The following is a 27806-nucleotide window of genomic DNA, read 5'->3' as shown; positions in this document are numbered from 1 at the left end:
CTAGTCCTTGATCTTCTAATTTGCTTATAGTATTGTTTTTTATGTCTATGTCCTGTAACCATTTTGGATCTTGTCTTGGTAAAGGGTGTGAGGTGTTGGTCTAATGTAAGTTTCTTCCATACTAACTTCCAATTATCCCAGCAATTTTTATCAAAGAGGGAGTTTTTATCCAATGGCCGGACTCCTTGAGTTTATCAAACAGCAGATTACTATAATCATCTCCTGCTTTTATACCTAGTCTATTCCACTGGTCCACCACTCTATTTCTTAGCCAGTACCAAACAGTTTTGATGACTGATGCTTTATAATATAATTTTAGATCTGGTAGGGCTAAGCCACCTTCTTTTGCACTTTTTTTCATTAAGCTCCCATCAATTCTTGACTTTTTATTTCTCCATATGAATTTACTTATGATTTTTTCTAACTTGTTAAAGTAATTTTTTGGAGTTTTGATTGGTAGGGCACTAAACAGATACTTTAGTTTTGGTAGAATTGTCGTTTTTATTATATTAGCTCTCCCTATCCATGAGCAGTTGATATTTGCCCAGTTATTTAAATCTAATTTAATTTGTGTGAGAAGTGTTTTATAATTGTTTTCAAAAACATTCTGAGTCTGTCTTGGCAAATAGACTCCCAAATATTTATATTATCTGAGGTTACTTTGAATGGGATTTCTCTTTCTAGCTCTTCCTGCTGTTTCTTGCTAGACATATATAGAAAAGTTTAGGGTTTATGAGGGTTTATTTTATAACCTGCAACTTTGCTAAAATTGCTAATTGTTTCTATTAGTTTTTTAGATGATTTTTTGAGATTCTCTAGGTAGACCATCATGTCATCTGCAAAGAGTGAGAGTTTTGTCTCTTCCTTCCCAATTCTAATTCCTTTAATTTCTTTTTCTTCTCTAATTGCTGATGCTAACCTTTCTAATACAATATTGAATAGTAGTGGTGATAATGGGCACCCTTGTTTCACCCCTGATCTTATTGGGAATGCCTCTAGCCTCTCCCCATTAAATATAATTCTTGTTGATGGTTTCAGATAGATACTGCTAATTATTTTAAGGAACAGTCCATTTATTCCTACACCCTCTATTGTTTTTTAATATGAATGGATGCTGTATTTTGTCAAAAGCTTTTTCAGCATCTGTTGATATGATCATATGATTTCTGATAGGTTTGTTGTTGATATAATCGAGTATACTAACAGTTTTCCTAATATTGAACCAACCCTGCATTCCTAGAATAAATCCTACTTGATCATAATGTATTATCCTAGTGATGACTTGTAATCGTTTTGCTAAGATTTTATTTAGGATTTTTTGCATGTATATTCATCAGGGAAATAGGTCTATAATTTTCTTTCTCTGTTTTAACTCTTCCTGGTTCAGTTAACAGTACCATATTGGTTTCATAGAAAGAGTTAGACAGAGTTCCATCTTTCCCTATTTTTCCAAAGAGTTTATATAGGATCAGAACCAATTGTTCCTTAAATGTTTGGTAGAATACACTTGTGAATCCATCAGGTCCTGGAGATTTTTTTTTTTAGGGAGTTCAGTAATGGCTTGTTGAATTTCTTTTTCTGAGATAGGGTTGTTTAGGTATTTAATCTCTTCTTCATTTAACATGTGCAACTTTTATTTTTGTAAATATTCATCCATTTCACTTAGATTATCAAATTTATTGGCATAGATATAGGCAAAATAATTTTGAATTATTACTTTAATTTCCTCCTCATTGGTGATGAGTTCACCTTTTTCATTTATGATACTAGCAATTTGGTTTTCTTCTTTCTTTTTTTTAATCAAATTGACCACAGGTTTATCAATTTTATTGGTTTTTCATAATACCAACTTTTGGTTTTATTTATTAATTCAATAATTTTTTTGCTTTCAATTTTATTAATTTCTCCTTTAATTTTCAGAATTTCTAATTTGGTATTTAATTAGTGATTTTTGATTTGTTCTTTCTCTAATTTTTTAGTTGCATGTTTAGTTCATTGATTTCCTCTTTCTCCAATTTATTCATATAAGAATTTAGAGCTATAATATATCCCCTGAGAGTTGCTTTGAATGAATCCCATAGATTTTGCTATGTTGTTTTATTATTATCTTTATCTAGGATAAAATGGTTAATTCTTTCTATAATTTGTTTTTTGGTCCATTCCTTTTTTAAAATGAGGTTATTCAGTTTCCAGTTTGCTCTGGGTCTATATCACCTTGGCCCAATATTGCATATGAGTTTTATTGCATTGTGATCTGAGAAGGATGTATTCAATATTTCTGCCTTTCTGCAGTTGATCATTAGGTTTTTATATCCTAATACATGGTCAATTTTTGTATAAGTTCCATGTACTGCAGAGAAAAAAGTATATTCCTTTCTATCCCCATTCAGTTTCCTCCATAAGTCTACCATATCTAATATTTCTAACAATCTATTTACCTCCCTAATTTCATTCTTGTTTGTTTTATGATTCGATTTATCTAGATATGAGAGGGGGAGGTTGAGGTCTCCCACTAGTAGAGTTTTGCTGTCTATATCTTCCTGTAGTTCTTTCATCTTCTCCTCTAAGAATTCAGTTGCTGTCCCACTGGGTGCATATATATTCAATATTGAAATGACTTTATTGTCTATGGTACATATTGGGAGGATAAAGTTTCCTTCCTTATCTCTTTTAACACTATCTATTTTTGATGCTGCTTTGTTTGAGATAAGGATTGCTACCCCTGCTTTTTTTACTTCAGCTGAAGCAAAATATATTTTGCTCCAACCTTTTACCTTTACTCTATATGTATCTCTCTGCTTCAAATGGGTTTCTTATAAGCAGCATATTGTAGGATTCTGTTTTTTAATTCACTCTGCTATTTGCTTACGTTTTAAGGGAGATTTCATCCCATTCACACTTACGGTTATGATTACTAATTCTTTATTGCCCTATGTGCTATCTTCCCTCTGTTTGTATTTTTACCCCTTTCCCCCCCTTTTATCCATATCCCCCAGTCTTTTATTTCTGAAAACCACCCCTTTCAGTGTGTTTGCCCTCCTATATCACACCCTCCCCTTTCTTTCCCCTTTCCCTTTTTCCCTTTTTCCTTCCCTTCCTTTTGTTATTTCCCCTTATTTCCCCCACTCCCCTTCCCTTTCTCAGTCCCCAGTCCCCTTTTCACCTTTTAATACTTGAAAGGTGAGATGTTTTATTAGTTAACTGAGTATGTGTAGGTTGACTTCAAGCCAAGTCTGATGAGAAGATTCAGGTGTTTCTCCTCTGCTCCCTTCTTCCCCACTATTACCATAGGTTTTTTTTGTACCTCTTAGTGTAATGAGATTTACCCCATTCAATCCCCTCCCTCCTCCCATCTCTTTCCTGTCCCCCTTTTTAGGGAGGTAGTGTTTTTTTAAGATCATTCTAAATCATATAAAATTCTGAGTGTCTGTCCCTTCCAGTTCTCTATATTCTATCAAATAGATTCAAAATTCCTGAGAATTATTAGAGTCTTTCTCCCAAGTAGGGCTAAAGCCAGTTACATCCCATTAGATAGTTGTCTCATGGATAGGTCATGAATGTCCATCATTTCTGGCTAGGTGTATTCTCTGTTAGAGTTACATTTGTCAAGGATTATGAGGATCTCCCCCCCCCCCCCCGCCCATGCTTGGATATATCCAGTTTCAACTTACTGGATTGCATTTTTTTTCCTTTTACCGCCCCCCCCTTTATTTTTTTTAACCTTTTCATGTGTTTCTTGAACCTCCTGTTTGATGTCCAAATTTTCTGTTTAGCTCTGGTCTTTTCATCAGAAATTTTTGGAATTCTTCCATTTCGTTAAATGTCCATCTTTTTCCCTGGAAGAGAAGGCTCAGCTTTGCAGTAAAGTAGATTCTTGGCTGCATTTCAAGCTCCCATGCTCTTTGAAATATCTTGTTCCAGGCCCTTCGATCCTTTAAAGTTGATGCAGCCAGGTCCTGTGTGATCCTTATTGTGGCTCCTTGATATTTAAATTGTTTCTTTCTGGCTGCTTGCAGGATTTTCTCTTTTATCTGATAGTTCTGGAGTTTGGCCACAACATTCCTTGGTGCTTTCATTTTAGGATCTTTTTCAGGTGGGGTTTGATGTACTCTTTCAATAACTACTTTGCCCTCCGATTCCATGATTTCAGGACAGTTTTCCATCACTAGATCCTGTAATATTGAGTCCAGGCTTTTTATCTCTTCATTGTTTTTAGGAAGTCCTATAATTTTCAGGTTGCCCCTCCTCATTTTATTCTCAAGGTCAGTGTTTTTGTTGATGAGGTATTTTACATTTTCTTCTATTTTTTCTATTTTTTGATTTTGTTTAACTGACTCTTGCTGTCTCATGGAGTCATTAGTTTCTGTAGACTCCATTCTTTTTTCGGGGGAGGAGTTTTCTTCATTAACCTTTTGCAACTCCTTTTCCAATTGGTCAATTCTACTTTTGAAATAGCTTTCCATTTGACCAATTGAGGTTTTGAGAGAATTAATTTCTTTTTGCATTTGCTCATTTGAGCATCTGAGAGAATTATTCTCATTTTGTTATTGTCCAATTGATGATCTGAGAGATTTATTCTCCTTTTGTATTTGTCCAATTGTACTTTGTAAGGTTTTGTTTTCTTGTTGCAAGGTATTAATTGTCTCTCCCAAATTTTAAGCTCCTTCCTTATTTCTTCAAGGAAGTCTTTGTGTGCTGGAGACTAGATTGTAATCTCCTCAGAGGTTCCAGGTCTCTCTGAGTTGGGGTCTTTCCCTTCCAGGAATTTTCCTATGTATCCACCTTTCCGCTGACCCTTCTTCATTATGCTATGACCTTGAGTTGCGGGGCACCTAGTTCACCTGGGCTTGGGATTGCCAATGGCTTTACTGAGTGCAGTTTCTCTGGCTGTCTAGTAGGAGCTGCTGGTTGCCCCCTCTGGAGTTTCTGTGACCTCGGTTGAGAGACCTTCTTCCTTTGCGGGATGGAAGGAGTTGGAGCTATTGAATTCTTTTTCCTTCAATCAATGGTGGGGCTTTACCCTGGCCTGAGGTCATGCCTCAGCTGGGCTGGTTCTTCTGCTCTCACACCTGGGCCTGAGGCAGAAGTAGTTTGTATTTGTTTGTTTAGGAAGAGGCCCCTGTGCAATGAAGGCGTGGACTCAGAGTTTCTCAGAACGGAGGAGCCTAGGGATGGTGTCCACAGCATTCTTGCAACCGGAACTCTCCCCACAGCCTGGTCCCTAAGATCCAGGGGGACGGCACCAACACCAGCTCCTCTGCTTCCCTGCAGACCCAAGCCCCCTTTGTCCAGCCCCACCGCTGATCCAGCAGGTCCAGCTCTCCTGTCCTCAGACTCCTGGCTCCAATTCAGCTGTTAATCTGGCTGATCCAGGGCTGATCTTCCCTCTGAGCCCAGACTCACCCACCTGAATTCTGCCAAAGCTGCTGCACGAGAAAAATCCTGAGGTAGATGTTCTGTCTCCTGGCTTTTCTTTCTGGGTTTTGTGGGTCCAATTTCTTTTAAGAGGTTTGTTTCATGTGATAGATGGGGAAGAGATCAGGAGACGTTAGAACTGTGCCTGTCTTCTCTCTGCCATCTTGGCTGGAACCTTCTGATGAATTCTTCTAATGCCTATTTTGTCCTCTAGTTTCAAAATATCAGTGGAATTTTCTTTGATAATATTTTGCTGTATGAAGTCTAGGTCCTCCTTTTGTTTATAATTTTCAGGTAGAATAGTGATTCTGAGATTATCTCTCCAAGATCAGTTTTCAAGGTCAGTTGTTTTTCCAATGAATTATATTACATTTTCTTCTATTTTTTCATTTTTGATTTTGATTTATTGATTCTTAATGTCTCCTAGTGTCATTGACTCCTACATGGCCAATTCTATTTCTTAAAAAATATTTCCCTCAGTTATCTTTTGTACTTCCTTTTGCCCATTTCTACCTTTTAAGGAATTGTTTTCTTCAATAGATTTTTGCATCTCCTTTACTATTTGGGCAATTCTACTTTTTAAATAGTTGATTTCTTTTCCTAAACTGTTAAGTTTTCATGATTTTCTTGCACCATTTCCATTTTTTAACCTATTTTTCTTCTACCACCTCTTATTTGATTTATATACTCCTTTTTGATCTCATCCTTAATTTTTTCAGGGCTTGAGGCCAATTCCCACTCATTTTTCCTTTGGGACTTTTCCCATATGTATTTTGCCATTCTTGTCCTCTTCTGAGTGTATGTCTTGATTTTTACTATCACCATTATAAATTTTTGTGGTCAGATTATTTTTCTTCTCATCTTTTCTATGCCTTTTTTCCTTTCTTTTAGATTTGAGCTCTGCTCCTGAGGTAGAAGGGGCATTCTCCTAAGCTCCTTTGCCAGATGCTCTAGGTCCTGCCTGTTTAAGGGATTCTTTTGTCTAGTACTATACTGAGGATGTAGCATGAGCAATGGTTGGTGGTATTGGGGTCAGATGTCGAGCCAAGACAGAATCAGATGTCCTAGTGCTGGTGTCTGCCCACAAGGTGAATATGGGTTCTGGCATTTTCTTGTTTGCCTGGGTCTATACTGAGACATAAAGGGATTAGTGGTGCTGATGCCTGCCATTTGCAGGGTTCATGAGTAGGTATCTACCTGTTTGCCTGGGGCCATTATGAAATAAGTGACAGATCCTACACTCTCATCTACCTATTTGCCATGCTACCCCGAGGCACACAGAGGTCCTGGCATTGAAGTTTACTTGCTTCCCAATGCTGGGGTTCAAATCTTTCTGCTGACTTACTTCTAACTTGCCACAATGCTTCCTATCCTGGATTGTGCTCCCCTTTTGCCTAGCTTTACACAACTTTCCTGCTGTCCTTCTAAAGTTCTTGGGCTAGTAGGTTGTTTCACCCCATCTTTTTCCTAGTTCTTCAGTTCTAGTATTCAATTTGAGATGCTCTTTTATGGTTATTTGGAGGTAAATATGGAAGGGTTACCAATTTCCTACTTAGTCCATCATCTTGATTGCCAAAATATAAAGCACAATAAATGAATTATTTTTATCCTCACAAAAATCCTGGAAATTAGAACCAATTATTTTCTCTATACTAAATAGGAAGATACATGAATATAGTGATAAAGTGGCTTATTTCAACTCACATAGCCAGCAAGAGTCTGAAGTTGAATTTGAATTCAGGTCTTCCTAACTTCAGGTCTATGACTCTACCCACTATACTATCTAACTTACTAGTGCTCACTCAAATCAAATACCACTAAACAGAAAAGTGTTGGTTCTTCAATGTTATTCCTGAGTTATTTTGTTAAAAACAAAATGAATATTAGTTTCTGCTTACGTAAATATTGCATAATGACTGTTATTTTTGGTCTCTGATCCAAGGGTTCTGTTTACTGAGATATGGGTTGGCAGTCATCTTGTCCTTATGTAATTGGATAATTACTTCACAAAGGGGAAGTATGAGCATTGCTATTGTATCCATGGTTAACAACACAGACATGACTGATCCATCCAATTTTTCCACTGTGGGGAATTCTGAAGACATGCCGAATGCAGGGGTAAGTTGATGATTAGATAAATGTTCTTCTTTCTTTCATTCATCATTATTCATTCATTCAGCAAATGTTTATTGATTACTGAATATGTGTACAATGAAAGTACAACAGATATGAATGTAACATGATGCCTTTCTTCATTTTTGAAGAGGCAAATTATATACATTTGTAAATATAATTCACATTTAAATATACTGAATTAAAATACAAAGATCTATAAGATAAAAATCCCAATAATGATAGCTGATATTTAATTAAGAATTTAAAACTGTTAAAACATTTCACTACATTATTGTATTTGTAATCAGATAAAGAAGAGATTTCTACTATCTATGGGTATAACTGAGAACTTAATATATGGCATTTGGAAGAATAAATAAAATAGCAATAGCCTTGAAATATAGGAGGTGGAAAATTTAGATCTAGCTAAAAGCATTAACAAAAGTGCAGAAGGAAGAAAACATGAGGTGAACACAGGATGGTAAGCAGTCCCATTTGATCAAGGCTATAAGACACATGAAGGAGAGGCCTAATGTAAGTTAAGGAAAGGTATTTCATAGAGTCTTCCATGTTCCTTTTGGACAAAATGGAGAGCTATGATCTATAATATTCTTATAATGAAATGGATAAAACCCTAGATGGCACATTTGCCAAATGTGCAGATAAACCTTGGAGAGATAGATCATGGAGAGATGATGATGATAGACTAAAACCAAAATATCAACTTAGGAGTAGACATTGGCCCTAGAGACATGAGGACCTTAGCTCAAATGTGATCTCATATACCTCACACATCCAAGCTTTGTGACTTTTGGGCTAGTCACATAACCCTGATTGCTTCACATCCAGGACTATCTCCAGTCATCTTGTTTCACTTCTGGCCTTTCAACAAGATGACTCTGGAGGAGAAAATAAGGCCAGTAACTAAGCACAGCATCTCCTCACTCAAATCCAAATCACATGCACATCATGGCATCACCTAATGCCATGACCTTGTTCTTTGAAAACAAAGGACAAACAAAAATTATTCACCTGGGTAAGTACTTTGGGCTTGATTTATCAGATTATGGGATTGGACTAAAAACTTTTGAGCAACTGAATGACAAGACTCTAGATGATCAAAGAGAGAACAATACCAGTTATAAATGAATAATGTCTTCTTAGTTTACACAACTTAGACAATTAGGTCATGATATTATCTACTGCCTCCAGTTTGGTCAACCTGTGACTCAGACACAGATATTTTATTTTATCTTCAGTAATTATTCATGAGGATTAATGTAGAATTTCATTCTATTCTTACAAATGGCATTTTAAAATTTTAACAGTAAACTTATGTTCACTTTATTTTTTTTTATATTTTTCAAGGCAATGGGGTTAAGTGGCTTGCCCAAGGCCACACGACTAGGTGATTATTAAGTGTCTGAGGTCAGATTTGAACTCAGGTACTACTGACTCCAAGGCTGGTGCTCTATTCACTGTGCCACCTAGCCACCCCTTGTGTTCACTTTAAAAAGGATTTTATTATTTTTATATATATTGAAAGTATAAAAATACTTTCATTTCTTTAGAGTGGTGATATACTATCAATGTCTGCCACCAAAAACAGACAGACTAATCCCCTATTGTGAGAACAATTTGGTATCATGTTAAGAGAGTAACTAAAATAACTGTACCTTTGACTCAGAGACAACATAGTTAGATAGACACACTAGCCAAATCAGTAAATATAGAAAGGTACCAAATGTAAACATATAATATCCACCAGAACATCACTCTCTTTCTCCCTATTTCTCTCTCCTTTCCACTATTCATTTGAATCATTTCTCATATTTTCACAATTTTTTCTATATATACTAATTCTGAAAGTGATGATGAGGTAGAGTTTATAGATAGACAGGTTTCTCTGAATGGTTGAAGATTTGAATAGGGGGGAATACAAGGATTTAGAACTATAAACTCCAGTCTGACATGCTCATTGTATTGATAAGAAAACTAAGGCACAGAGAGGTGACTTTCCCAAGGTCAAACAGTATCACATAAATGGTGGTACATTAAAAACCATTTAGTCTGGGGAGGCTAGGTGGCACAGTGGCACCAGCCCTGGAGTCAGGAGTACCTGAGTTCAGGTCCAACTTCAGACATTTAATAATTACCTAGCCGTGTGGCCTTGGGCAAGCCACTTAACCCCATTGCCTTGCAAAAACTGAAAAACAAAACACCATTTAGTCTAACTCAGAGAAAGTAATAAATAAGCACAGATGAAATTTGAACCCTGTTCCCCAGATTCCAAATTCATTATTTTTAACCCTAAGCTTTACTGCTTCTCTTCTACCACTACTGTTATTCTATTGTATATTTTAAAGCACTGATTGAAATGTAGTTTCTTCCACAATGGAACCATAAAAAATGAAATTTCCATGTCTTACAGTTTCCTGTGCTTGCCTGGAGTCCAGAAATCCAGGGAATAATCTTCAGTTCTGTCTCTTATGGATCTCTAATATCACTCATCCCAAGTGGCTATTTAGTTGGAATATTTGGAGTTAGGAAAACCTTAGTGGTTGGTTTGGCAATGACCTCACTTCTGACCATCTTAACACCATTTGCTGCAGCTCAGAAAGTGCTACATATCATCATGATCCGGGTAACACAAGGGATTTTTCAGGTACAAAGATATTTTTAAATAGCTTTTAAAAATATAATATTATTCAATTCCATTTAGAGATGAAACACTATACTAACATCTATTTTCACTTTAGGGATTTGTAATTACATCTGTATTTTCTTTTTGGAAAAATTGGGCTCCTCCCATAGAACGTAACTTGCTAAATGGAATCACTTTATGTGGTAAGCATGTAGATTTACAGAAGCTGCACTGCATGTTCATCCCTTCCTAATCTTTATTTCATGTTTAGGTCACTAGAACAAAGAAGTTTTAAATTTGACAAACAATTTCAAAACCTTCCTATTTTGAGACTTTCCCTTGGTTAAACTTTCCCTTTGTTTAAAATGCTAGTTATTCATTTTTCTCCTTAGGAAATATTGTCTCTAATATATTTCATAATCTTTTACTTGTATTGCCATATTTAACTTATTCTCTGTCTTACATCAGGTGTACTGCTTGGAAACTTCACTATATTCCTTGTGGGTGGAATCATCTCTCATTCTCTAGGCTGGCCATATATCTTCTATATTTTTGGTAAGTAATGTCTCCACCTATCCAAGATTTACTATTTTCAGAGCTGATATTTGGCTAGGTGAAGCTCAAAAGAGTGCTCTGCCTAGAGTCCAGAAGTCTTCAGTTTAAATCCTTCCCTAAAAATTTATGAGCTACATGACTCTCGGCAAGTCACTTAATTTCTCTCATTCTTAAGTAACTTAATTTGAAAAATGGGGTCAAAAAGAAAACCTACTTCAAGGATTATTTTGTGGAATAAAAATAAAACAATATGTGTAAAATGTTTTGGAAACCTTAAAGCTCTCTGTAAATGCTAATTAGTATTTTAATATTTTATCTATTTATTTTTCCAACTACAGGAAAAGATAGTTTTCTTTTTTTAAGAAAGATTTTATTTATTTGAATTTTACATTTTTTCCCCTTACTCTTGCTTCCTTTCACCCACCCCTGCAGAAGGCAGTCTGTTAGTCTTTACATTGTTTCCATGGTATGCATTGATCTAAGTTGAATGCGATGAGAGAGAAATCATATCTTTGAGGAAGAAACATAAAAGGATAAGAGACAGCAAAATTACATAATAAGATAATGGAATTTATTAATTAAAGGTAATGATCTTTGGTCTTTGTTCAATCTCCACAATTCTTTCTCTGGATACAGATGATGTTCTTCATCACAGATACCCTAAAATTGTGCCTGATTGCTGCACTGATGGAATGAGCAAGTCCATCAAGTTTGATCATCACCCCATGTTGCTGTCAGGGTATACAATGTTCTTCCAGTTCTGCTCATCTCACTCAGCATTAGTTCATGCAAATCTTTTAGGGCTTCCCTGAATTCCCATCTCTCCTAGTTTCTAATAGAACAATAATGGTCCATCACATTTGTATACCACATTTTGTTAAGCCATTTCCCAGTTGAAGGACATTCACTTAATTTCTAATTCTTTGCCACCCCAACAAGGCTCCTGTGAATATTTTTGTACAAGTGATATTTTAACCCTTTTCCATAATCTCTTCAAGGTATATACCCAGTAGTGGTATTTCTGGATCAAAGGGCATGCATAATTTATTGCCCTTTGGGCATAAGTCCAAATTGATCTCCAGAAAGTTTGGATGAGTTCACAGCTCCACCAACAATGTAGTAATGTCCCATATTTCCCACATCACTTCCAACATTGATCATTGTCCTTTCTGTTCATATTGGTCAATCTGAGAGGTATGAGGTGTTACATCAGAGATGCTTTAATTTGCATTTCTCTAATAAGTAGAAATTTAGAGAAATTTTTAATAAGACTATGAATCACTTAGATTTCCTCATCTGTAAATTACCTTTGTATATTCTTTGACCATTTGTCAATTGAGGAACGGCTTGTCTTTTTAAAATTTTGACTCAGTTCTCTGTATATTTTAGAAATGAGTACTCTGTCAGAAATACTAGTTGCAAAAATTGTTTCCCAATTTACTACATTTCTTTTGATCTTGGTTACAGTGGTTTTGTCTGTGCAAAAGGTTTTTAATTTAATGTATTCAAAATTATCTAGTTTGTTTTGATTGATGTTCTCCATCTCTTACTTGGTCATAAACTTCTTCCCTTTTTGTAGATCTGACAGGTAAACTATTCCTCGTTCTCCTAGTTTGCTTATAAAATTGTTTTTTGTCTAAATTCTGTAACTATTTTGATCTTATCTTGGTATAGATTGTGAGGTGTTGGTCTAATTCAATTTTCTTCCATACTAATTTCCAATTTTCCCAACAGTTTTTATCAAAGAGAGAGTTTTATTCCAATCGTTGGGCTCTTTGGGTTTATCAAACAGCAGATTACTATAATCATTGCCTGCTGTTGTACCTAGTCTATTGAACTGATCCATGATATTCTTTCTTAGCCAATACCAGACAGTTTTGAGGACCTATGCTTTATAATATAATTTTAGATCTGGTAAGGCTAAGCCACCTTTTTTTGCACCTTTTTTTCAATTGAATCCCTGGAAATTCTTGACTTCTTATTTCTCCATATGAATTTACTTACAATTTTTTCTAACTCATTAAAAGTAATTTATTGGAATTTTGATTGGTGGAGCACTAAACACACAGTTTAATTTTGGTAAAATTGTCATTTTTATTATATTAGCTCAGCCTATCCTATGAACAGTTAATATTTGCCCAGTTATTTAAATATGATTTTATTTGTATTAGAAATATTTTGAAATTGTTTTCAAAAAGTTTGAGTCTGCCTTTTCAAGTAGACTCCCAGGTATTTTATATTGTCTGAAGTTATTGTGAATGAGATTTCTCTTTTTAGCACTTTCTGCTGCATCTTGCTAGTCACATATAAAATGCTGAGGATTTTTGAGGGTTTATTTTATATCCTATGACTTTGCCACAGTTCCTAATTGTTTGTAGTAGTTTTAGGTGTTTTTTGGGATTCTCTAGGTATACCATCATGTCATCTGCAGAGTGAGAATTTTGTCTCTTCCTTCCCAAATCTAATTCCTTCAATTTCTTTTTCTTCTCTTATTGCTGAAGCTAACATTTCTTTTTTTTTTTTTTTTTTTTAGAATTTTTGCAAGGCAAATTGGGTTAAGTGGCTTGCCCAAGGCCACCCAGATAGGTAATTATAGACACTGCTTATTTTTCTATGGAACAATTCATCTATTCCTATACTATGGGGGTTTTAGTAGGAATGGGTGCTATATTTTGCCAAAAGCTTTTTTAGCATCTATTGATACAATCATATGATTTCCAATAGGTTTGTTATTGATATAATTAATTATACTGACAGTTTTCCTAATATTGAACCAACCCTGCATTCCTGGGATACATCCTATTTGGTCATAATGTATTGTCCCAGTGATAACTTGTAGTCATTTTGCTAAGATTTTATTTAAGATTTTTGCATCTATATTCATCAGGGAGATAGTTCTATACTTTTCCTTCTCTGTTTTAAGTCTTCCTGGTTTAGGTATCAGCACCATATTGGTATGATAGAAAGAATTAGTACCATCTTCACCTATTTTTACAAAGAGTTTATATAGAATTAGAAACTATTGTTCTCTTAAATGTTTGATAGAATTCACTGATGAATCCATCTGGCCCTGGAGATTATTTCTTAGGGAGTTCAATAACAACTTGTTGAATTTCTTTTCCTGAGATAGGGTTATTAAGTACTTAATTTCCTCTTCATTTAACTTGGGCAACATATATTTTTGTAAATATTCATCCATGTCACTTAGATTGTCAAATTTATTGGCATAGAGTTGGGCAAAATAATTCCCTCCTCATTGGTGGTGAGTTCCAATTTTGCATTTATGATGCTAGCAATTTGGTTTTCTTTCTTTTTAATCAAATTGATTAGGGTTTTATCAATTTTATTGTTTTGTTTCATAAAATCAACTCTTGGCTTTATTTATTAGTTCAATAGGTTTTTTGCTTTCAGTTTTATTAATTTCTCCTTTAATTTTTAGAATTTCTAATTGGGAGGGTTAATTTGTTCTTTCTCCAATTTTTAGTTGCATATTTAGTCCATTGATTTCTTCTTTATGTAATTTATTCATGCAAACATTTAAAGATATAATATATCCCCTGATAGCCTCCTCGAGTGTATTCCATAGATTTTAGTATGTTATTTCATTATTGTCATTATCTAGGATGAAATAATTAATTCTATAATTTGTTGTTTGATCCACTCATTCTTTAAAATGAAGTCATTTAAGGGGCGGCTAGGTGGTGTAGTGGATAAAGCACCGGCCTTGGAGTCAGGAGTACTTGGGTTCAAATCCGGTCTCAGACACTTAATAATTACCTAGCTGTGTGGCCTTGGGCAAGCCACTTAACCCTGTTTGCCTTGCAAAAACCTAAAAAAAATGAAGTCATTTAGTGTTCATTTAGTTTTGGGTCTATATCTCCCTGGCCCTATATTGCATGTCATTTTTATTGTACTATGATGTGAGAAAGATATAGTCACTATTTCTTCCTTTCTGCAATTGATTTTTGTGCCCTAGTACAGCTTTCATTTTTGTGTAATTGCCATGTACTCCAGAAAAGAAAATATATTGCTTTCTATCCCCATTCAATTTCCTCCATGTGTCTATCATGCCTAGGTTTTCTAACAATCTGTTTACCTCCATAACTTTGTTCATGTTTATTTTATAGTTAGATTTATTGAAATCTGAGAGCAAGAGGACGAGGTCTCCCACTAATAGAGTTTTGTTATGTCTTCCTGTAACTTCTTCAACTTCTCCTCTAAGAATTTGGATGCTATCACATTGGGTGTATCCATATTTAGTATTGAAATTACTTTATTTACTATCGTAATTTTTAGGAGGATGTAGTTTCCTTCCTCATCTCTTTTAATACTATCTATTTTTTGCAGCTGCTTTGGCTGAGATAAGGATTGCTACCTCTGCTCTTTTCACTTTAGCTAAAACAAATTATATTTTGCTCTAATCTTTTACCTTTATTCTATATGTATCTCTCTGCTTCAAATGAGTTTCTTGTAAACAGTATATTGTAGGATTCTTTTTTAAATCCAGTCTTCTATTCACTTACATTTTATGGGAGAGTTCATCCCATTCACATTCAAAGTTATAATTACTAACTTTTAATTTCCATACTATCTTCCCTCTGTTTGCATTTTCCCCTTTCTTTTACTTTATCCATATTCCGCAGTATTTTGTTTCTGAATACTACCACCTTCAGTGTGCTTGCCCTTCTACATCCAACTGCCTTCCCCTTTTGAGCCCCTTTCCCGTTGCCCATTCTTCCTTCCCTTCCTTCTGTTGTTTATCCTTTTCCTCCCCCTTCCCGTTACCCCCCTTTTAACACTTTAAAGGTAAGATAAGTTTCTTAACTTAACTGAATGTATGTGTGTTAACTTTAAGACAAATCTGTTGAGAGTAAGATACAGGCAGTTCTTATCTCCTCCCTTCTTCCCTTCTATTGCAATGCATCCTTTGTACCTCTTAATGTAATGAAATTTTCCCCATTCTGTCTCCTCCATCCTCCCATCTCTTTACCGTCCCCCTTTATAAGGAGGTATTGTTTCTAAATCATTCTGTCAGAGTCAGAAATGTCCTGAGTGTCCATCACTTCTGGCTAAGTATATTCTCTCCAATAGAGTTACAATTCTCAATAGTTATTAAAGTCTTTCACCCAGGTAGGGATATAGTGAGTTTCATCTTATTGGATAGCAGTTATTTTTTCTTTTTTTTAATCCTCCCCTTTTTGTAACCTTTTCATGTGTCTCTTGTGTCTTCTTTTTTGAAGTCCAAATTTTCTATTAAGTTCTGGTCTATTCATCAAGAAAAGTTAGAAGTCTCCTATTTCATTAAATATCCATCTTTTGCTCTGGAAGACAATGCTCAGTTTTTCTGGATAATGAATTTTTAGTTGCATTCCAAGCTCCCTTGCTTTTTGGAATATTAAATTCCAGGCCCTTCCATACTTTAATGTTGATGCAGCCAGGTCCTGTCTAATCTTTACTATGGTTCCTTGATATCTAAATTATTTCTTTCTGGCTGCCTGCAGGATTTTCTCTTTTATCTGATAGTTCTGGAATTTGGCCACAATGTTCCTTGGCATTTTTATTTTGGGATCCCTTTCTGGAGGGGATCGAGGTATTCTTTCAATAACTATTTTGCCCTCTGGTTCTATGATGACAGGGCAGTTTCCCGTCACTAAATCCTCTAATATTAAGCCCAGGCTTTTTTTCTCTTCAATGTTTTCAGGAAGACCAATAATTCTTAATCTCTCCTTGATCTATTCTTTTTTTTTTTTTTTGGTTTTTGCAAGGCAAATGGGATTAAGTGGCTGGCCCAAGGCCACACAGCTAGGTAATTATTAAGTGTCTGAAGTCAGACCTGAACTCAGGTACTCCTGACTTCAGGGCTGGTACTCTATACACTGTGCCATCTAGCCACCCCTCCTTGATCTATTCTTGATGTCAGTGGTTTTGCTGATGAGGTATTTTCCATTTTCTTCTATTTTTTCATTTTTTGGGTTTTGTTTGAGAGACTGTTGTTTTCTCATGAAGTCATTAATTTTCAGAGACTCCATTCTTCTTCTTAAGAGAAGAATTTTCTTCATTTACCTTTTGCAACTCCTTTTTCAATTGGTCAATTCCATTTTTGAAAGTGTTTTCCATTTGACAAATTGAGGTTTTGAAAGAATTATTTTCTTTTAGCATTTGTCCAATTGTATTTTCCAGGAATTTATTTTCTTATTGCAAGGTATTAATTTCCTCTCCCCAGTGTTCCAATTGATTTTTAAACTCCTTCCTGATTTCTTCAAGGAAGTCTTTCTGTGCTGGAGATCAAATCATATTCTCCTCAGAGGTTCTAGGTCTCTCTGAGTTAAGATCTTTTCCTTCTAGGAATTTTTCTATTGAACCTCCTTTCTGGTGGCCTTGCTTCCTTTTCTTAAGATCTTGTGTTGGGGAAGGGCTGGTTCACAGAGGTTTGGTGTTGAGATCCCTAGAGGCTTTACTCACTGGGTTTAGTAACTCCAAGTGGGCCAGCCAGTAGAGGGGTGCTAGTTGCTTTCTTTGGTATGTCCTCTCCCTTGGACTGCAGGGGATGGTTGAAGCTACTGATTACTTTTATCTTTGAACAATGGTGGGCTATGCCCTAGAGCAAGGTAATTACTCTCCCTATGCATAGCTAAGGGAGCTTTGAGCTCACACCTGAGCCTAGGAGGGAGTTGGGCTATAATTGTGTTTGTTTTGGGAAGAGGCTTCAGATGAAACGAAAGTATGGACACTTAGTTCCTCCAGACCAGAGGAGCCCAGGGATCAATGTCTATAACTCTCCAGCACTGGAACTCCTCCTCCAGCCCTGCTAGTAAGCCCCAGACTGTCAATGCCACAGCTAGTACCTCCGTTCCCCAGTTAGCTCATGGACCTAACACCTCCATGGCTGATCAGGCTAATCCTGCTCTCAGGTTCTCACCCCAGCAGAGTCTCTGTTTTCTACACCTGGCTAACCCACAATCCCAGAAGACAAACCTTGAGGTAGATGTTCTACTCCTAGCTTCTCTTTTTGGGTTTTGTCAATCAGATTTCAGTTAAGAGGCTTGTTTCATTTTATATATGAGGGAAGGTCAGGAGACCTTAGCACAGTGCCCGCCTTCTCTCCACCATCTTGGCTGGAAGTTAAAGATAGTTTTCAACAATCATTTTTGTAAGGTTTTAAATTTCACAGTTTTTCTCCCCCCCTTCCCCTGACAGATAACAATCTAATATAGGTTATGCATGTATAACTGTGTTGAACATATATCTATATGTGAAAGAAGAATAAAATCAAAAAGGGAAAAAACCATGAGTGGAAAAATTAATGCATAAAACAAATTTTAAAAATTAAGAATAGCAAACTATGATCTGCCTTGAGACTCCATATTTCCTTCTCTGGATGATATTTTCCATCACAAGTCCTTTAGAATTGATTTTGATTATTGAACTGATGATATGAGCAAGTTCATCATACTTGATCATCACATAATGTTGTTAGTGTATACAATGTTTTTCTGCTTCTGCTCACTTCACTCAATGCTAGCTATTATTATCATTGTCATAGTTATTGTCTTTGACATCTGAAGTAACATACTAAATGATCCCATATGAAAAGATAAGAGGTAATTAAAGCTGATAATAATATTGGAGATCTTAAATTCCTTAAATTTACAAATGAGGAAACTGAACAAAAAGAAATGATTTTTTTCCCCAAGAAACACATAGCAATTTAATGGTACATGGAGATTGGAATCCAGATCATGACTATTAATCCAATGTTATTTATACTAGACTCTTACTGGTACAAAAGAACAATTTTCAAATAATTATCTGTTTCCAAAATTAGTCTGAAAATCTGAATTTTAATTACTCTTTGGGGACATTTAGTCACTTACAACCCTCTTGAATTTATTTACCTGGCACCTGGCACCTACAGGTGATGTAGCACCTAGTTACTGAAGATCCCCAAAAGAAACTTTTCGCTATCAAAATTCAAGCATTGTCAAAATGTTTCATAAGTGGAAACATCAGTAAAATATGCTTTATCATCTGCTTTGCTACTCTATCTGGAGAAACAGAGGATCTTTCTATCTGATTTGCATTTGAAACCTCATATAAGCATATCTCCTATTATGAAAATATGAAGTCAAGAACAGAGACTTATCTTGCTTTTCTATTCTAATCCTACTGCTTGGAACAATGATGATAATGCTGATAATGTTCAGTCATGTATTCCTATCTGACTCTTTGTGACCCCATGGAACATAATACATCAGATGATGTATTATCAATCTCTCAAAATCTGTCTAACTCATCTTGTTGTGCCTATATTTTTTATACCTTTTCCTTTTCCTTTCAAACATACTCACTATCAGGGACTTTTCCAATGAGTCATATCTTCTCTTGTGATTTCCAATCTTTTCCAGTGAATAATTTCTGAATCAATTTCTTTAAATATTAAATGATTTACTGTCCTCACTATCCAAGGGCTTAAAAGTCTTTGGCCAGCAATGTAATTCAAAAGCAATGATTTATGGCACTCAGATTACCTTGTAATCTAACTTTCACAAATATACATTTCTATAGGAAAAATCATTGCTTTGACTATATGAACTTTTATCTGAAAGCAGATGTCTCTGCTGTTCAGATTTACCAAGCTTTCTTTCCAAGAAGGGATTTACATGTATTGATCATTTAATAAATGATTTTTAACTCATTAGTTCACTCAATATATAATTAAAATAATATAAGTTTTAATGTTTTTGATAATAACATGAAATATAATTTTCAAATGTTTTGTTTATTTCTGATGATTAGTGAACGAACACCATTTTGATAGTTGATCATGGTTTTCCTTTATTCTTCTAAAACCTATTCAAAATCTTTTAAAAGAAAGGCAAAATATCAGGGCGGCTAGGTGGCATAGTGGATAAAGCACCGGCCTTGGAGTCAGGAGTACCTGGGTTCAAATCCGGTCTCAGACCCTTAATAATTACCTAGCTGTGTGTCCTTGGGCAAGCCACTTAACCCCATTTGCCTTGCAAAAAACCTAAAAAAAAGAAATGCAAAATATTGACATATTGAAAAATTTTAAAAAATTGTATATGACTAAAATAAGAGAGGAAAGGGGCCAAAAGTATCCTTGGAATGTAGAAGTCAATTATTTTTCATTCTTGAAGAGGAGTAAAATTGCATCCCTCTATTAGGGTCAGTGTACTATGTGTTCAACTGTGACTGATCATAGAAATACAAGCTCAAAGTTTCTCCCATGAGTTAGGCAGAATTAATCTATATGAACATTTAGAGTGTAAATAACTCCAAATTTGCAGACCCCACATATATTTTGAACTATTGCAATTCTGCTTTTTGTGTATAGGCATGCCATTCTGGGCAATACTTTTCTAGTGTCTTCCACATCTCATAATCCATTCCACATTTCTTTAGACAGACCTTAAGAGTGTCATTTTCCGATCTTTGTATGAATACTTTTCTTGAGTGAATTCTCCATAAAATAGTCTTTTAGGCAGTTGCATATTTGGCATTTGGACAGTGTGAGCAGTCCATTAGAGCTGAACTCTCTGAAGTAACATTCGAATGTTTGATGCTTCAGCACAAGAAAGGACCTCAGTGTCCTGTACTTCATCTTATTAGGTGGTCTTCAGAATATTCCTAAGAGAATTTAAATGGAAATGATTCAGTTTCCTTGCATGGAGCTGGCATACTGTCCAGGTTTTACAGGCATACAACAATGAGATCAGCACAATATTTCTGCAGGCCTTCATTTCAAAAGGCAGTTTAATGCCTAGCTCCCACACTTTCCTTTGTAGCCTTCCAAATATTGAACTAGCTCTAGAACTGCTCATATTAAACATCTTTGGGGACATCTCTGAAAAGTAGGCTGCTAAGAGAAATTTATATAGCTACAAATAAAGAGGCAAAATTGGTAATGGAAAAAATAGTAAACTTATTGTGAAACAATTTTTTAAAAAATTATATCCTAAACTACAATTTTAGTATCTGCAAGTATATAAAGCATGCTCACTTTCTAATAATTTTATGGCTAATTTATGAGCTTCTTTATTTTTCATTCAGAAAACAAGTACCTACTTTATAGCAATACTGATATTAGACAATTTAGTGAAGTGAATACTGAATGACCTTTGAATTTGGGGTTTTCTTTTACCATTTTTCCCATTTTCCAGTTCTATTCAATCTACTGACTAGTTGATCTTTACACGGACAGCATTTGGCCTTGTTTTTAGCATTTGCCTGTTCAATTCCTTTGTGATTGCTTCAAATTATGTCAATTAGTTTGTCTTCAAAAATATGTCTAATTGAAAGAGGGGTGGAGCCAAGATGGCAGTGTGAAGGCAGGATCTCTCTGAAACTTGTTCACCAAAAAACTCCAAAAGCCATCAAATTATGACTTTAGATGTACAGAATCCACAGAAAGATTGAGTGATACAATTTCCCAGACCAAGATAAGTTAGAAGTTCCATGGGAAGTCTGTATTTCCCCAGGACCAGGGTGTTGGAACAAAGCCGCAGCCACAGCACAGCACAGCAATCACCAGGAACAGATTGAAGGGTCAGTGAAAGAACTCTGCTACACCAGAGTGCAGGAGTATCAACCTCAGAACAGCCCTGCAGTGAGAAACTGTAGTGGGAATCAGGAAAGCCAGCCTGCAGCCCACAGACTGTAAGGGGATAGGGGAGATTGCAGAAATCTCTCTGCTCTCCTTGGCATAGGACTCAGCTGTTTTCCCACAATCAGATCCAGGTTGTAGTCTGGGCTGCCATGGATCCTCCTCACAGATCCAAGGTAGAGGGGAGCACCTATGACCATCTACATATCAAAGCACAGGCAAGAGGGCATAAGACCTCAGAGGAATAAAGGTCCCATTAGGGTGTCCCAAAACCCCCCAAAGCCTTGGAAGTGTGGTAAATCAGTCTTAGGCTGAGGAAATGAGCGAACAAAAGAAAAAAGTATCTGACTATAGAAAATTACTTTGGTCCCATGGAAGATTCAAATGACACATTGAAGCTTCTGTATCCAAAGCCACTAAAAGAAATAGAAAGTGGCCTCAGGCTATGGATGACTTCAAAAAAACTTTGAAAAGCAATTAAGGGAGGTGGAGGAAAAATTGGGAGGAGAAATGAGAGCAATGCAGATAAATCATGAAAACCAAATCAGCAGCTTGGTCAATGAATTACAAAAAAATACTGAAGAAAATAATATGTTAAAAACCAGTTTAGGCCAAATGGGAAAAAAATAGCAACACAGTAGGCAAATGAGGAGAAGAATGCCTTAAAAAGCAGAATTGGCCACCTGGAAAAGGAGATAAAAAGGCTCTCTGAATAAATTAACTCCTTCAAAAGCAGAATGGAACTAAAGGAAGCTGATGACTTTGTGAGAACTAAGGAAGAAATAAAACTGTACCTCAAAAAGCTAAAAATTAGAAGAAAATGTGAAAAATCTCATTGGAAAAACAACTGAAATTGAAAACAAATCCAGGAGAAATAATTTAAAAATTATTGGGCTACCTAAAAGGCATTACCAGGAAAAGAGCCTAGATTTCATTTTCAAGAAATAATATAGCAAAATTTCCCTGAGATCCTAGAAGAAGAGGGTAAAATAGAAATTGAGGGAATTTACCTATCACCTCCTGAAAGAGATCCTAAAAGAAAAATTTTCAGGAATATTATAGCCAAATTCCAAAACTCCCAAGTCAAAGAGAAAATACTAAAAGCTGCCAGAAACAAACAATTCAACTACCATGGCTCTATAGTAAGGATTACACTGAATCTGGCAGCAACTACATTAAGGGCTCTTAGGGATTACAATATGATATTCCAGAAGGCAAAAGATCTTGGTTTACAACCGAGAATCAACTGCCCAGCAAAACTGAACATCCTCTTTCAGGGGAAAAGATGCATTTTTCAATTAAACAAAGGACTTTCAAACTTTCCTTTTGAAACAACCAGAGCTTAACAGAAATTTGATCTCCAAGTATAAGACTGTAATGAACCAAAGAGGGGATGGATGAGGAACTAAACTATGGGGTACTTAATGACGTAGAACTGTTTTATTCCTGCAAGGGAAGAACTTTCTAATTTATGAGAACTGTTGGAGCATATATAGACAGGGCACAGGAAAGAGCTTAATATAGTGGTATAATACAGTAAAAAGATGGAGTCAATTGGTGATAAAGGAACATACTGGGAGGAAGAGGAAGGAGAGGAAGAAGGGGCTAAGATATTTCACATGAGTCAGGAAACAACTTTTTAAATGGAGTGGAATGGGGGAAGGCTAGGGGAAATGAGTGAGCCTTCATTCTCATCATAAATGGCTCAGAGAGGAAATAACATACACACTTAATACAGTAGAGAAATCTATCTTACCCTAGAGAAAAATGAGGAGAAAGGGATGGGATAAGGGGGAATGGGGAAAGAAAGGCCGGGGGGGGGGGATATGAAATAGAATAGAGGGAAAAGAGGGAGAGTGTACTCAGATAAAACATACATTTTGGACAGGGACAGGATGAAAGGAGTGAGAGAACAGAATAAATGAGAGTAAGGAGGAATAGAGGGGAGGTATATACAAATTGTAATAGCAACCGTGGGAAAAAATATTGAAGCAACTTCTCTGGTGGACTTATGATAAAGAAGGCAACTCACCCAAGAGGCAATGAAATTGGAATGTGAACACAGACTGAAGTAAGTTGTTTTTCTCTTTCACTATTCTTGAGGTTTCTTGACTTCCTGGGGGGAGCAGTTATGTTTACTCTTATAACAATATTATTGTAATAGTATAAAATTATAAATTAAAGTAAAAAATATGTCTAAAACATTTTAAAATAGTTATGTAGTGCCTAATGGTTACCAAAACTGGTTTGTGCCCTTTGTTTTTGGTTATTTCTTCACCCACTCTTTATATATTTCCCAAGTCCCCAAATCCATTGGCATGGGACTCTTCTAATTATTGGAGATCAATGCCACTCTAGTATGAATGATGGGACAAAATTGGAGAGAGTGAAAGAGAAAATAACATAGTCTCTTTGGGCCTTTCAGTGGTTTCAGGATCTTCTGGTTTTCCTCTTTGAAATAAATGATAAACAATGCCAATCCCTCTTCAGGTTATAGAAGGGAGAAAAAGGCTGACAAGAAACCAACTTGTAGAACTTTGATAATGTCATTATCATTGATTTGCTACACTAGAGATTTTGGGTGATTTCTCTTAGTGGGATTGGACACTCTCTCTCTCTCTCTCTCTCTGTCTGTCTGTCTGTCTCTCTCTCTCTCTCTTTCTCTCTCTCTCTCTCTCTCTTTCTCTCTCTCTCTCTCTCTCTCTTGAAAATATTGAGTGAAACAAAGCATAGCATTTCATTGAGTCTTGGTTGCAATAGCTAAAGCTTCCATGAAGAAATTCAATTTTTGCACTTTCAGCATGTTGATGAAGAAATGGACAGCCATTATTCTTATAGCCCTGATCATTCTCCTGAATCCTGTTGAATAATCAAAAAGCTTCCTTCTGTCCTAAATCTCTCCCATTCTCACTCATTCCATCATTTTCTCACTGATATCTAGCTTCCTCCTTATGACACCATTTACTTCACTACCCAATACTATTCCTTTCTATGGCTATTCAGGTTTCTCCACTGGCCTATCATACCTAGCTTTTCCCCTCCATTCTATTCATCTCATAAACTTCCTGCTTCTTTGTATTTTGGTTAGATTTATCTATTTCTGAGATAAAGAGGTTGAGGTTCCCCACCAGTATAGTTTTGCTGTCTATATCTTCCTGTAAATCATTTAGTTGCTCTTCAAAGATTTGAATGCTATACCTCTTGATGCATACATGTTTAGCATTGAAATTGCTTCAATGTCTATGGTACTTTTTAGAAGGATGTAATTTCCTTCCTTATCCCTTTTAGTGATATCCATTTCTTTCATTTGCTTTGTCTGAGATAAGGTTTGCTTCTACTTTTTGACACTTCAGCTGAAGTATAACATATTCTGCTCCAGCCTTTTACTTTTACTCTGTGAGTATCTCTCCTTGCTTCAGATGTGTTCCTTGTAAGCAGCATATTGAAGGATTTTGATTTTTAATCCCTTCTGCTATCTGCTTCTGTTTTATGGGAGAGTTCAAACCATTCACATTCACAGTTATAATTACTCTTTATTACCCTCCATGCTATCTCCTCTCCATTTTTTACTTTTTCCTCTTTATTCACTAAGTCCCTCCTCACCAATGTTTTGCTTCTGAATACCACCTCCTTGAATCTGTACTCCCTTTCTCTTACCTTCTCTTTTCTTCTCTCTTTCCCTTTTCCCTGTCTTCCTTCCCTCCTTTCCTTACCTTCCTTCCATCAATACTTCCTTCCCTTCCCTCTCTCCCCTTTCTCCTCCTAATATTTGAAGGGAGATAAGTTTCTAAGCCAAACTGAGTATGTATTATACCCTCTTTTCTTCAAATCTGATAAGAGTAAAAGTTAAGTGACTCTCACCCCCTCCCTTCTCTCCCTCTACTGAAATAAGAATTTACCCCATTCTTCTTCCTTCTTCTATATCATTGAAATACATCCCTTTTTTAATGTATCATTTTTTTAAAATCATTCCATCAAAAAACAAATTAGGTTCATATCATTAACCTAAGTATACACCCTCTAATAGAATTATTATTCCCAGGAATTATTAGAATCTTTCTACCAGGTAAGGATATAATAAGTGTTATCTTATTGAATGGCAGTCTGTTTCTTTTGCCCTCTTGTTCTTTTCATGTGTCTCTTGAGTGTCCTGCTTGAAGATCAAATTTTCTGTTTAGCTCTGGTCTTTTCATCAGGCAAGTTTGAGTCACCTATGTCATTAAATGTCCATCCTTTTCCCTAAAACAAAATGCTCAATTTTACTGAGTTGGTGATGCTTGATTGTAATCCAGGTTCCCTTGCCATCTGAAATATCATAATTCAGGCTCTTGATCCTTTAATGTTAATGCAGTCAGGTCTTATGTAATTCTGACTGTGTCTCCTCATTATTTGATTACTTCTTTCAGACCTCTTTCAGGACTTTTTCCTTCATCAAATAATTTTAAAGTTTGGTTACAATATTCCTTGGTATTTTCATTTTGTGATTCATTTCATGAGTTGGTCAGTGTATTCTTTCAATGACTATTTTGTCTTCTTGTTCCAGGATATCAGGGTGGTTCTCCCTGACTATTTCCTGAAGAATGCTATGCAGGTTATTTTTTTTTTATCATGGATTTCAAGTAATCCAGTTATTCTTTAATTATCTTACCTGGATCTATTTTCCAGAGAAGATGTTTTACCAATGAGATATTTTACATTTTCTTCTTTTTTATTTTTTAAATTTTTGTTTAATAGACTCTTGGTGTCTCATTGAATCAGTTGCTTCCATTAGGCTCAACCTAATTTTCAAAAAGGTATTTTATTCAATTAACTTTTCATCTCCTTTTCCATTTGATCAATTTTATCTTTAAAGGAGCTGTTATCTTTTTTTTTTAATTTGCCCAATTGTATTTTGAAGAATTATTTTCCTTTTGCATTTCCCAATTATATTTTTAAAGGATTTGTTTTCTTCTGTCAGTTTCTCTTTCTCTTGCATTTATTTTCCCAGTTTTTCCATTTGATTTTTGAAATACTTTCTGACCTCTTCTAAGAAGTCTTTCTGGAATGGAGATCAATTCATAGTCTGCTCCAAAGCTTCATATATAGTACCCCTTCTGTCCTTTTCAGAGCTAGTATTTGTCTGTCCTTTTTTTCAAGGTAACCCTATCTTTCTCTAACGTTTCTTATTCATTCTGGGATTTGTTACCTATCCCAAAGGTCTTGTGTCAAGTGGTAGGGAAGGCTGACTCTCAGACCTTCTGTGTTGAGAACCCTAGAGATTTGCTTATTGACCTGGGGTCATAGATGTTGGGAATTCCAGGGGGCTGCTCACTGGTAAGGAATGTGGCAAGGAATGCCTGAGGTTCTTTCTCTGAACCATATACACTGGGGATATCAACTGCCCAATCCCTGGGCCATTGGGAATGTTGGGAATACCTGGAATACTCTCTGGGCTGTCTGTCAGTCACTAGGCTAAGGCTGTCTGGGCTGGAAATGCCAGAGGTTCTCTCTGCACCATCAGCACTATCAGCACCTGGGAAGTCAGTCTCCTAGTCCCTGAGTCACTAGGGGAGGTGGGAACACCTGGGACTGTGTCTGGGCCCTCACTTCTGGGAACATCAAGGACTCTGGACTAGGAATGCAAGGGGCTCCAATGGGAATGCCAGGTGCTCACTGCCTGAGTAATGCTGTCCAGACAAGATGGACTGGGTGATTGTGGATCTTGGGCACCAATGTTGAGCTTTCTCAGAGCACAGGAGTTCTACCAGCCTGCCTGCTGCACAGCTTCCACTCCCATAGTCAATGATCTCAGGTGAGTCAACTTTTCATTCAGTTGCCCTACACTGGGTCTCTGCTTTCTGCCCTGACACACCCATGCTTCTCCCATAACAGACCTTACTGAGAAGATGTTCAGCTCTTTTGTGGGTCCTATCTCTCCAAAATCTGATAAGAGGCTTGATTAATGTGGGTTCTGAGGGAAAGCCAAGAGAGCTTAACAAAGTTGTGAGATTCTCCCCACCATCTTGACCTGAAATCTCAGTATTATTCTTAGTCATCATTATCATTTACCCTTAAAATCTAATCTATTGTTAAATCTGACCATCCTGTAATTCCTTCCTTCTCAGCATCCTATATGTTCCTTTTTATTCCAACTCATACAACCACAATTCTAATTCAGGTATTCTCATCTTACCCACTAGTTTTTAAATGAATTATTTTTCTTTACTCACTCCTTATTCCAATCTATTATCCATTCAACAATCAAGATAATTTTCTAAAGCATAAGCTCAAGTATCATACCCCACCCCAAATTAATGAATCCAGGTGACATTCTGATGGCCTTAGGATAAAATAAAATCTTTTATATTTTGCATCTGTATCTTAATCTTTCCTAACCTTCCAGTCTTGTTATACTTTACTCCACTCAATTCCTCTGTAATCCAGTGACAGGGATCTACTTCAGGTCCTTGAACA

At 36.0% G+C, this 27806-nt stretch overlaps 1 protein-coding gene across 3 annotated transcripts in view; it reads left to right on the top strand.

Moving 5' to 3' along the window:
• LOC141508537 (sodium-dependent phosphate transport protein 3-like) overlaps window positions 1–27806 on the top strand; it is a 113588-nt gene that overhangs the window by 59555 nt on the left and 26227 nt on the right. For 2 of the 3 annotated variants that reach the window (XM_074217233.1, XM_074217235.1), the window contains exons 3-6: window positions 7358–7533; window positions 9962–10195; window positions 10290–10377; window positions 10643–10729. In XM_074217233.1, the coding sequence (XP_074073334.1) occupies window positions 7358–7533; window positions 9962–10195; window positions 10290–10377; window positions 10643–10729 (585 nt within the window). Of the gene's footprint in view, window positions 1–4577; window positions 5448–7357; window positions 7534–9961; window positions 10196–10289; window positions 10378–10642; window positions 10730–27806 lie in introns of those variants that run through there. The other variant, XM_074217234.1, reaches the window with a different exon arrangement.

Source organism: Macrotis lagotis, chromosome 1 (genome assembly GCF_037893015.1).
Source record: "Macrotis lagotis isolate mMagLag1 chromosome 1, bilby.v1.9.chrom.fasta, whole genome shotgun sequence".
NCBI classification, from domain to species: Eukaryota; Metazoa; Chordata; class Mammalia; order Peramelemorphia; family Peramelidae; genus Macrotis; species Macrotis lagotis.
The sequence above is the reverse complement of the archived record's forward strand: the minus strand, read 5'-3'. Positions and strand labels throughout refer to the sequence as shown.